At 41.7% G+C, this 12,345-nt stretch overlaps 1 protein-coding gene across 1 annotated transcript; it reads left to right on the plus strand.

Annotated features, from left to right (window-relative positions):
- Window positions 1-6,288: 6,288 nt before the first annotated feature.
- On the plus strand, window positions 6,289-6,870 carry LOC147882371 (protein RGF1 INDUCIBLE TRANSCRIPTION FACTOR 1-like). The gene has a single exon (XM_087400230.1). The coding sequence runs from the start codon at window positions 6,289-6,291 to the stop codon at window positions 6,868-6,870; it is 582 nt and encodes a 193-aa protein (XP_087256356.1).
- The last annotated feature ends 5,475 nt before the right edge of the window (window positions 6,871-12,345 follow it).

Below are 12,345 nucleotides of genomic sequence, written 5' to 3' on the forward strand. Positions count from 1 at the left end.
GCATGGAGAGACATTCCCCCCAAAAAATTTTGAAAAAAATGGCCAGATGGCCTAGGTGTGAGCATGCGTGACTTTGGGCTAGTCGAGGTCCCCGTCTCACCCAAAGTCGCGCTTGCTTACACCTGAAGCCATTTGGCCATATTTTTATTAATGTTTTTTGGGGGGATGTCTCTCCTTGCTCCAGATAGTGGTTCCCAATAAGTAAAATAGAAAAAAAGTTATTTGGGAAAATATTAGGCAATCTTGAGCCCCGCCCCTCCCCCCAAAAATAAAAATAAAAATTGGGGGACCACTATTAGGCATCCTTGATTTGTTGGGAACCAATATTTGGGGCATGGAGAGACATTCCTCCTCAAAAATTTTGGAAAAAAATGGCCAGATGTTCCCAGGTGTGAGCAGGCGCAACTTTGGGCCAGATGGGGACCAACAAATAAAATAAAATAAAAGTTATATGGAAAAATATTAGGCAATCTTGAGCCCTCCCTCCAAAAAACCTATTTGACGGAACCAATATTAGGCAACTTTGATTTGGGGGAACCAGTATTTGGGGCATGGAGAGATATTCCTCATCTAGCCCAAAGTCGCCCCTGCTCACACTTGGGCCATTTGGCCATTTTTTTCAAAAGTTTTGGGGGGGGAATGTCTCTCCATGCCCGAAATACTGGTTCCCAACAAATAAAACATAAAAAGTTATATGAAAAAATATTAGGCAATCTTGACCCCCCCCTCCAAAAAACCTATTTAGGGGAACCACTACTAGGCAACCTTGATTTGGAAAAATATTAGACTATCTTGACACCCCCCCCCCAAAAAAAAACCTATTTGGGGGAACCACTATTAGGAAATGCGCGACTTTGGGCTAGACGGGCTCCCTGTGTGGCCCAAAGTCACACCTACTCACACCTAGGGCTATCTGGCCAATTTTTTTCAAAAAAATTTTTGGGGGAGTGTCTCTCCATGCCCCAAATACTCGTCCCCAACAAATAAAAGAGAAAAAAAAGTTATTTTGAAAAATAGTAGGCAATCTTGAACCACTATTAGGCAACCTTGATTTGGGGGAACCACTATTTGGGGCATGGAGAGACAATCCCCCCCAAAAATTTTGACAAAAAAAGGCTAGATGGGCCTAGGTGTGAGCAGGTGTGACTTTGGATAGACGGCATCCCCGCTTAGCCCAAATTCATGCCTACTCACACCTAGGGCCATCTGGCTTTTTTTTTGGCAATTTTGTTGGGGGAATGTCTCTCCATGTCCCAAATGGCGGTTCCCAACAAATAAAATAACAAAAAGGTGAATTGGGGAAAAATTAGGCAATCTTGACCCCTTAGTTCCAACCAAGTATGCAACCAAATATCATGCCTACATGTAGGTGCAATTGATTTGATATAGCAAGTTCTCTCTCTTTTTTTTAAATAAAAAGAACACTGGGAAAAAACAGCCGTGTTTGGAGGCCCATATCTTCTAAATAATGCAAGATATGAAAATAATTCATAGTATAACTTTTAACAGTCTTTTGATTCCCTACAACTTTTATCATCATCTCTTTCTGCCCAAACTCGTTATCTAAGGCTTCAATTTGAATTTAGAATTGGGCACACAAACCAAGCCAAGAAAACACTTTAGAGTGCCTTTTTTACATCTTCAGGCCATTATTTGCCCATCTGAATGGTGGAACCATGTTACAGTCTATTTTTTTGATGGGCTCATTTTGTATGGATAGTGCCAGCCCATTTTTTGTAACAATAATATTTTCGAATGGCGGACACGCAATCTCCAACTCAAATTATTATTGTAAAAAGGCCGAAGTACTCCATGTTGAATTTTTAAAAATGCAATGTTTGTTGACAATTGTTGAATTAATTGACGTGGATGCATTGATTGTTGAAAATTATTGAAGTAATTAATGTGGATGCATTATTATTGTCATACTTTAAAGTGGAATTGTAAATAATGCAACGTCTACTCCACTTAAACAGGGTCCACTCGAGGAACTTTAATAAGAGATCATAGTTTGCAATGATAATTTTGTAACATCCTCCAGTCAACTTGCAAAACTAGGAATAAGTGCAATTACTGAAGTAATTATTATGAGCATAATTTGAAGTGAAAAAAAAATTCAATGTTAGTTTCACCATATTCACCCTTTGCAAAATCAGTTTCACCATACGTCAATTCAAAATTAAAAAGGTGATTTACAATGCCTCAAAACAGTAATGTTAAACAAGTCCCAAAATGGTAGCAACAAGAGTTTGCAGGGCCCTTATCTCTTAGTCCCTTGCATTTTGAAATTCTTCCATGCACATCACCTAAGAAATGCAACCTCCTTCTTAAGCAAGAGCCAATGTATGTATGATGACATACATTACATCTCCACTGTCCATGTCTTGCCCCCTCCCAACGTGGTTTGATGATTATAAACATGGTAATCTACCTATTAAAATAGGTGTGGGATGGCAAATCGCCTTTTCCCACGTCCTTCTCTCTCCTTAGTAAGCATCTATTTGCATTATGATCATCCACAATATCATGCTCTATTGACGGATACCGTCATTTTACACACTAGTGTAGAAGCAGCTAGCATCGCTTACACAAGTACATTAAGGTTGCAAGCAATTGGATAATATGTTCCGAGTTTGAACATTGAAGTAAAAAAATTATAATACCATCCAAATACTATAGCAGTACTTCCAATTGGTATGATATCCATCAACAAAATTGATGACATCAATGTACGTCAATTTTATTTTAACATAACGTAAGCATGATTGTACCATCTAGATGCTCTAGCATAATTTCCAATTGATATGACATCAATTAACCAAATTGATGTGGATGTCAAACAAAAAAATGCTTTAGCATAATTTCCAATAGGTATGACATCAATTAACAAAACTGGTATGATGTCAATCAATTAGCACAATATTTAATAAGTCAAAATGTAAGCATGATCAACAATGTATATAGTATTTCAAGCCTGGGAATGATTGCTCATGAGTGATCATAAAGTTTCCTCATCCAGGAGGAAAAAGAGAATAAGAGAAGAGGGAAAAAAGAGAAGGGGGAAAAAAGAGAAGCTCATGCTCTCATGCTATGCGGAAATAGAGAATAAGAGGGAAAGGAAAGAGAGAAGGGAAAAGAGATGAGGGGGAAATAGAGAAGGGGGAAAGAGAGAATAAGAGAAGGGGGAAAAAAGAGAAGGGGGAAGAAGGAAAGAGTTTGTGAGGGGAAGAGAGGGTTCCTACGCCCATCACTGCAGCTAGCGCTTAAGGCGCTACCTGCAAGCTAATGCAAATAACAAAAATAATAAATGGAAAAAAGAGGAAGCACTTACCTGAAATAGTATGTCCCACTTGGTGTAGTGGACTGGCCCTACAAAAGAGAGAAAACAACCCATTTTTTCAAATAAGATGTTAGTGGAAGGAGGAGATTGCAAAAGCAACTTCTTGAAGGGAGGAGATTGAGGAGACAAGGAAAGGAGGAGATTGAGGAGACAAGGAGAAAGAGAAGGAAGAGAAATACAGAAAAAAGAGGTGAGTTTTCTTTCTTTCTTGAAATCTCATTTTTTGTTTCAATCCTTTCAAAACAAGCATGAAAACTAGTTTACAGGTTTAGCAATACAAGAAGAAACACTCACAAAACTAAAGCTAACAAACAAACAACCTACATTGTTGAAACAAACTCACCTCTTGAAGAACTTCCTTTCAAGAAACCAAAGAGGGAAAAGGATAGAGAGGGAGTACAAGAGGTAGGAGAAGGCTGAGGAGTGGAAAATAGAGTGGGAGGTTGCTTGAAATAGGTGGGAGGTCATCGAAAATAGGTGGGAGGAGATATTGGCTTGCTTACTTGAGAGATTAGGGAATAGTATGAACAAAACGCCGCGCGTTTAGCGTTTCGGGTTTTAACCCATAGCGTCGCTATATAGCGATGCTTATTCGTCGCTATATAGCGATGTTTTTAAGTAAAAACGTCGCTATATAGCGACGGAACAGAGCAAAAGGTTGCTATATAGCGACGCTTACAGTCACTTTTTTGATGTGGCATCAAAAGAAGCTCAAACATGCTATTTTATAACTGTTAATATCTCCTCTTCATGCTTATGTTGTGATTTTATAAGTGTAGATGGAAGGGATGAGTGGAAGCTCATCCGATGATGCGCCAATGCCCGGGAGCACGAAGTGGATTATAGAGAGGTTATATTGTCATTGCACTCATTGCAAGCGAGAAGTACGACATCAACGTCGTATTATCATGCGCCACTTGCGGATGTATGGGGAGGAGTCGGAACCAGTACCCCCCGTTGGTGTGGCACATGTTGATGGATCATCGGTAAGTCAAAGCTATTTAAGTTCGCAATCTTATTGTATATGAAGATGTTATATTTACAAGAAATCTTAAAACAGGATGAGGAGGGTGACGAGGGTACACATATACCTTCTCAGTTTCAGCAAGACTATAGTCTCCCGGATGACGACGAGGGTATGGTCAACATGATGGATTCCATTTTTAGGGGCACTACATCCCACGTACACGTGATGTCAGAGTCTGAGGTCAAAATGCGAGAGTTGCAATCAACACAATTGTATGAGGGTGCTAGGATGTCTAAACTATGTGCTTGTCTCTCAATCTTGAATCTACAAGTATAGTATGGGTGGTCGGATACAAGTGTCTCGGCCTTAATGAGGTTAGCCCTTGCATTAATTTGACTCATTATTTGGATATTGTTTATTTTGAGAATCATCACTTGGATAGTGTCTTTGTCATAGGTTGCTCCAGAAGATGTTGCCTACACCAAATACCATGCCTGCATCAAGAGATGAAGCGAAAAAGATGCTAACAATGGTGGGTATGGATTATGATACCATCCATGCTTGCCGTAATGATTGTATTCTCTTTCGTCGTGAGCATGGAGATTTGGCTAGTTGTCCAAAGTGTGGGGAACAATGATATAGAGATGACTTGCAGGGTGAGCAGATACCGGTAAAGATCTTAAGACACTTTCCCATCATTGCAAGAATACAACACATGTTCTGATGCAAATCCATAGCGGAGTTGATGACATGGCATGCATCTCATCGGTCCACTGATCACACATTGAGGATTCCCGCAGATTGTGCAGCTTGGTAGCACATAGATAATCAGTGGCCGGACTTTGCGAGGGAGCCACGCAACTTACATCTTGGGCTAGCCATGGACGGCATGAATCCTTTCAGGTTACGCTCGACATCTTGGTCGACATGGCCCATAGTCGTGGTGAATTACAATATCCCACCATGGCTAATAATAAAAAACGGACACCTCATGCTTGCACTACTTGTGCCAAGAAAGTACAAGGCAAAAAACATGGATGTGTACATGACACCTTTGATAGAGGAGTTACAGATATTATGGAGAGGAGTGCAGGTCTTTGATATTTCCAGAGCTCCTAGACATACCAATGATATTTTGGTCAGGGGTATCTTGATGTGGACCATGCATGACTACCCAGGATATGGAGAGTGCGTAGGTACGTGGTTGTGTCTTCACATGTACAATGAGGGATTATGCTTTTTTTACTCTCTTTTGCACGCATGTCTTTTGTACTAACACATTCATGCACATGTGCAGGACTTGTTACAAGTGGGTACCATGCTTGTCCTATTTGTGGACCGGCTCTAAAATCGCTTGCACGCTACTCCAAACATATGAGGAAAAATGTTTATGAAGGTCATGCTCGATACCTTCTGCTCGACCATCTCGCATGTGGAGGTCAGCTTGATCCACCACCATCATATTTGAAGGCAAAAGATTGGATTCAAGCTTGGAGGGCGAATGGAGAGGAACCTCCTCCTGGTATGAAGAGGCTATCGATCTTTCATGAGCTTCCTTATTGGGGTCAGTTACAAATCAATCATCTCTTGGATCCCATGCATATCTTCAAGAATGTGGGGGCTACTATTTGGGCACACTTGGTTGGTTCCAAGGACTCAAGAGGAGTGCGAGAAGACTTGCGTGCTATGAATAGGATGTCTCGTTTGTGGCCCCAAGTGCATGCTTCGGGAAAAGTTGTCCTCCCGAAAGCAACGTGGATCCTCTCTACGAGGGAGGAGGCAGTGGTCAAGGTAGACATTGCCTCTTTTCAAACACCGACAGGGTACATGCGTTGCTTGAAAGGAGCATTTTCAAAGGACAATAAGCTTAGTGGCCTCAAGTCCCATGATTGGCACAAGGTCTTACAAGTATTCTAAGTAGAATTAGTATACCGATAAACGTGATGCGTTAGCATAATTATTATTATGTTATATTGTTGACATGACTTCATTATTGCTACACTGCAGCGTCCATCCATCCGCCCACACCAACCATTTCTACATCGACTGCACCTCAGGCCCCCTCTGCCATGCCTGCCTCTATCAACATTGCGGCCACACCACCCTCCAAATACGGAAGGCCTCCTGTTTCCCCGCCATCCGATTTGCTGACATTCACACCTTTCTGGACATCTTCTCTATCCAGAGCTACACGATCAACAATGCCAGGATCGTGTTTCTGCTAGAGCGGCCTCGCTTCAAGCCCCAGAAGCAGCCGTGCTACAATCAGGGCACCTTCGACTGTATCACCTGTGAAAGGAGTCTAGCGAACGCAAGGGGTTATTGTTCCATCGTATGCAAACTCGTCCATGCGGAAACCCAACAGCACCACACAGATGAGGATTTGATGGCGGCTACTCACTATGGTCCCATCCCAAAGAAACTGTCAAAGCAGCTACATTTCAACACTGAGAAAATAATAGGAGACGTTGGAAGCGGCCTGGAGCACGCTCCTGCTCCTCAAATGCCCAGACTTAATACAGAGTCTCCGGCCAGGGCACAAGAGGAAAGGAACTCCCCATAGGTCTCCGTACAGTGATTAGCGGCACTGTAGCACCCACCCTCATTGTTTCGCCATGTACATATCAATGGATAGCCCTACAGCTTGTGCTGTCCCCAGAACTCGAAATGATATAGGAAGGAATCAAGGATCTATTAGTCACAGAAGTGTGAGTGTATCACGTCCATAAGGTGGGTGGCTTTTGGAAAACCTGGGATTCGGGAAGCGATTCTCTTTCTGCTTGAACAGTCTTTATCGCTTTTGATCGTTGTGGTTCTCTGTGCTAATGCACGTAATGCTATGAGTCTTTGAGATTTATGCTACGACATCCAATTCAATGTAAACATTCAACTACATATGCGAGCCACCTTCTAGATTTCAAAGCTCATTTCCATTTTGTATTACAACCTACTAGTGCTTGGGTAGTAGTTCTCTTATATTGAGAACGTGAGCACCTTGTTCCGACCCTATGCATCCTATGAAGCAAATCCAATCATCAATCGAAGCTGAATATCAATCTTTTCGTGGATTCCTCAAGTCGACTTTGCAGTGCTGCCAAATGACAGCCTAGCAGCTTGGTCACCGTAGGGATGCAAAACAGATCACAGGCATCCGTAAAGAAACCCATCCCTGCAATGATGATCGCAGTAAAGTGGTACCATTGAGTCTTGGCCTTGTCCAAAGCAGATAGAACCTCCAAATGTCGTCTGTCCGTTTGCGAACACCTGCGAAGGGAGAAAAGATTCAGATGCAGGTTAATCATGGTGGGCAGCGAGGACAAATTTACAGATGAAAAGGAGTTGAAGGCATTCGGGTTTAAAAACCATAACCAATACTTAACCGGTGCGTTATTATGATTAGCTAAGTACACTGGGGGATGTAAAAGACATTACTTTTCAAATGCAGTTAAAAGTAAAAAGTAAAAAAAGCCTGTGCGTATCATTTTTTTTTTCTTATTAATATGGATTTAGAAAAGCCTATGATCTCGTTAGTTGTTCTTTTCTCCAATGCCTCTGCCACAATCTTTCTTTAACCTATTAACCACAGACACCTTGAAAAAAAAAGAGAGGCATGTGGCAGCTTGGAGGAGAAGAGCCTGCCATGTGTCACAAAGAAGGAGCTCTTGGATGGAGGCTTGGAGGGGGGAGGAGGTGGAAAGACAAGAGGCAGCTTTAGGGGCAAGGAAGAGATAGAAGGTTAATGGAACGGAGAGATGGAGTGTCACCTTCAGGAGGAAGGAGGAGATGGTCGAAGGTTAATGGAATGAAAGGAGAAGATGGAAGGTCTCACGGCCATGGGTTAAGACTTAGCCAAACTTTCAAAATCCAATCCAAGGATGCAAGGTGAATTGATTCGCAGTTTAAGAATAAAAGATCCACCTTCAGATGGGGAGTTGTTGAGGATGTTCATGCATCTTTTCCCTTAGTTCTATAATCGTTCCAAAAGTTGGAGAGAAAATCGACCATAAACACTTACCGTCGAAAGCAAGCTATAAGAGAAGGGTGGTCCGCTCAGAGGCTTGTTCAAGTTGGGGTAGAATACGGTGACCAAAGAAGTTTGCCGCGTAAGATGAAAGGCAGCAAAGCAAAGAACCAAAGCACAAGTAATGCGAGAAGGTAGCACCACTATGATAAAAAGCCATAATGGATAGCTACTAAGATCTAAAGTAAACGGAGACACCGCCAAGGAATAACGGCTGGCCATCAAGAGCGCCAAATCGCCAAGGATAAACAAGGCAAGGAGGATGATAACCTCCCAAGCCACCTCCAAAATAAGTAAGACTCCACCGCCATTCCATCCAACTCCACATGGTCATTACTAAGCCTAGTAATCCCAAAATTAATCCTCATTTTATCTAGAACTCCATTAATTATTATCAAGCATATACTAGAGCACTCTAAATCAAAAGTTTAAAATATTATGAGTGTCCAAAGAGCAATTACTAATTTCAAACTCATAAATGAAAAAGTAAGTGAGGCAACAATTATATAAAAGCTAATACACTTATATATAAAAAATTCAAAGAGAGAAAATAAATATACACGTGAAGTTCTATACAATACCTACTTCAATACAAAAGAGATTAGGCCTAGAGGAAGGCAAAAGAAATACAAGGTAAAATTAAATTAAATCATACCGAGGAGCGAAATTTATTGTGGCACATAAGTATGAGTGTGACAAGGAAATTAGAAGAGAGAGAGAGAGAGGGAGAGAGAGAGAGAGAGAGAGAGAGAGAGACATAAGTATGAGTGTGACAAGGAAATTGGAAGAGAGAGAGAGAGAGAGAGTTGTGTGTGTGTGTGTGTGTGAAATATAGGTCTTCTTATCCCTAGTAAAATTAATTAAATGTAAATATATAGCATATAGGTTTTCTTGTTACTAGTAAAATTAATTATATATAAAAAGCTATAAAGTTTTACAAGTAAAGTTGAAGTTAAAAAGATAAAACAGGGGGGATTTATATAATGCAAAAAATGACACAATTGGAAAGTAGAAAACTTTAGAAAAATGAAGGGGGAGCAATTAATAGTTTTCTTCTCCTTTTTTTAAAAAAAAATCTTGAAACAAGAGCCAAACATAGAAGTGGAAAAAAGAGGGGGAGAAAAGGGGTTAAAACTTTTATTGAGAAAATTGTGTGTGTGTGTGTGTGTGCACGGTTGATGGGATCATACAACTTGTATGTCTTCACAATCTCTGCACCACGATGCAAAGGGCAGCAGCTTCTCCACCATCTCACCAGCAGCTTCAACTGAGCACATACGCTCACAACAAGCACTCCCGCCTTCTGTCGGGCGTCTTTAGGCAAACGCTTCAACAAACGCTTCATCAGTAGAGCAGCTGTGCTCCTTAGCAGCCCACAGGCCAACGAGTGCTCATCATCGATCTCTAGGCTACTCGACAACAGCAGCAATAGCCTTGACCTAAGGTTCTAGAGCGCCAAGGTTCTAGAACCTAAGGTTCTAGAACAAGTGCTTTCCTTGCTAGAGAAAAGCCAAAAAGCAACCTGCTTTTTTCACGAAAAAACAGTCTCGCTTTTAATAGATTTGGTGCTGCTTTTCTCCAGCCAGCCAAAAATAGCCAAAACGCGCTAAAATCAGGCCATACACTCCTGCCCAAAGCCAAGCGTCTGCCTCAATCATATCGCCCCTGTCTCTGATGCCCGAATCTCCTACACAAGCCATTCTCTGGCTTATGAATGCCCTCTCTTTCCTCCTACTTCTCAACTGCAGCAAATCTAGGTCTCTAGGGTAGGAATCTCATCCTTGAGAAGCTAGAGCGAATTCTTTCCCTAACCAGCCCACTCTTCCTTATACAACCAATCACATCAACAACCCAAGCGTGGGAAGTTATAGATCAGAAACAATCCATCCTCATATCTCTCGTTGAAAGCATCAAATCTTCTCATCGCCTACCCTTCTCAGGGAATCTCGATTTCCAAGCACGTAGCAACCGAGAGAGTACACACAGCCTATGGACGTCTATTTCTTCCACAACTCTCCCAATCATGAGTACGCATCATCAACCAACGATTCAGCCCATACATGAGCGGAAATTCAGATTTGCAATCTCCCATAGTCTAGCAATGGCCGCCCCAATGAAGCACTGCGCCACGAACTCTGCAACAGCATGACTCTAGCAAAGACGAAGACTCATAGCCAGCACATCAACGAGACGGAAATTAGCACAGCGAAACAAAATCTTCGCAGATTCTATCAAAATCTGATGAGGCTAACTCTGACATGTGCCACTCCACAAACCCTCAGAGGTGTGGATAAGGTTGGGTCAAACTGACCTGGGTAAGATTACCCTTTTGGATAGGGTTAGTTAACTTAAGTGACATGTGGTAGGATAAGGTCACACCCTTTAGTCAATTGTAACTAGGGTACAGTTAAGTTTGGATAAGGTTGGTTACACCAACCCCCGAGTCAAGTTACCCATGGTTAGGTCACCACACTAAGGGCTTGTCAACCAGTTGACACGTGGCATCCATGTCATCATATGCCACATCACCAACTTGCCATGTCATTAGTCTAATCAACTACCACATCATCACGGCCAGGTGGTAGTCCCCTGACAGGCACTCTTACCCCCTGGCAAGCACACACAGTCCACTGCACAAGAACACAGGTGCCACTTCACACAGTGCTCCACAGGCACTATCCCTTGCTAAGCATAGTGCCACATCATCACTACATATGACTCACAATGCCACATCATCATTGCATATTTTCAGTCTTTTTTGCCCCACACCTATATCAAGCCGTATCTCTTTATATAGGAGGAATTTGAGGGTGCTACAAAAAGGTGAAATGATCGATTTTTTGTGCCCTAGGCGCTCGTCACATCATGCGCACATTTTGGCACAAGTATCACTATTTTTTTTAGCCTCACCAACAAATCCACTTCCTACACGCACATCAGCATCTACATCAACGCATCTGACCTAGCACTCAAAAAGAACCAAAGAAAAGAAATTATTTGTTATACATTCATCAATCAACGGTTGGTATGGATCTAGATCAGAGTAGACTAGATCACCATAGAGGGGACGCTTTGAATTTCCCCAAGTTGCCAATCTAAGCCATGCCCAAAATTCTCGACTAGTTCCTACTCGGAGTCAATCTCGACAGTCACATATGGTTTCACATCATCACATTACCTGAAACCTGATATTCATCAGTTCAGTGAGCAAACTTCAGAGTGTTCAGAGCCATTGTCGATTGATCAGTGGACAAATAGCACATGATTTGATTTCACACACACATGCCATCATTCTAAAGCCTATTCATCTATTTCACAGCATTGTGCACTTTATTCCAGCCTTGTAAAGCCTCTTGGCTATTCCTGGCATCATTTTCCACAAGCCTTGTAATTCAGTTCAGATTATATATTGCAGTTTTATCTTCGTCGACAGTTCCAATTTCACGAGGATTTCACTTACTATAGTCAATGTTTTGTAGTTGATTCAAACAGTGATTTTCATGACAGTTTGAGTACATTTCTTGCACCATGTCTATGACTAGCAACCTCAATCTAGAGGCATCTTCTAAGCTAGACAACTCCAATTACGGCACATGGAAATACTGAATGGAGACCATTCTTGTACTTCTGTACAAATGGGAGTATGTGGATGGATCTACGCCTAGACCATTGGCCAATCCAACTAGCAGTAGCTCTACTCAACTTGTTATCACAGCACCAGCAAAGGGATCTCTAGCTACACCAACAGTTTTCGCACCCATAGCATATCTTGCCATTGCCCGAGCACATGAAGAATGGGATAAGAAAGATAAGTATGCATATCATCTGATCAAGCATAATGTGCAAGATGTCATGCTAGGGCAGCTTAACACCATCAAGACATCAAAAGAAGCATGGGATATGTTCACAACTCTCTATGAGTCAAAGGACACTTCCAAGATTCTCACACTAAGAAACCAAATCAACTAGAGTTTTCGCAACAGTAAACAAAACTGGTCATGCTTACGTACTCAGGAT

Source organism: Dipteris shenzhenensis, chromosome 29, assembly GCF_047967505.1.
Source record: "Dipteris shenzhenensis isolate YYH24624 ecotype China chromosome 29, Dip_SZ_1.0, whole genome shotgun sequence".
NCBI lineage: Eukaryota > Viridiplantae > Streptophyta > Polypodiopsida > Gleicheniales > Dipteridaceae > Dipteris > Dipteris shenzhenensis.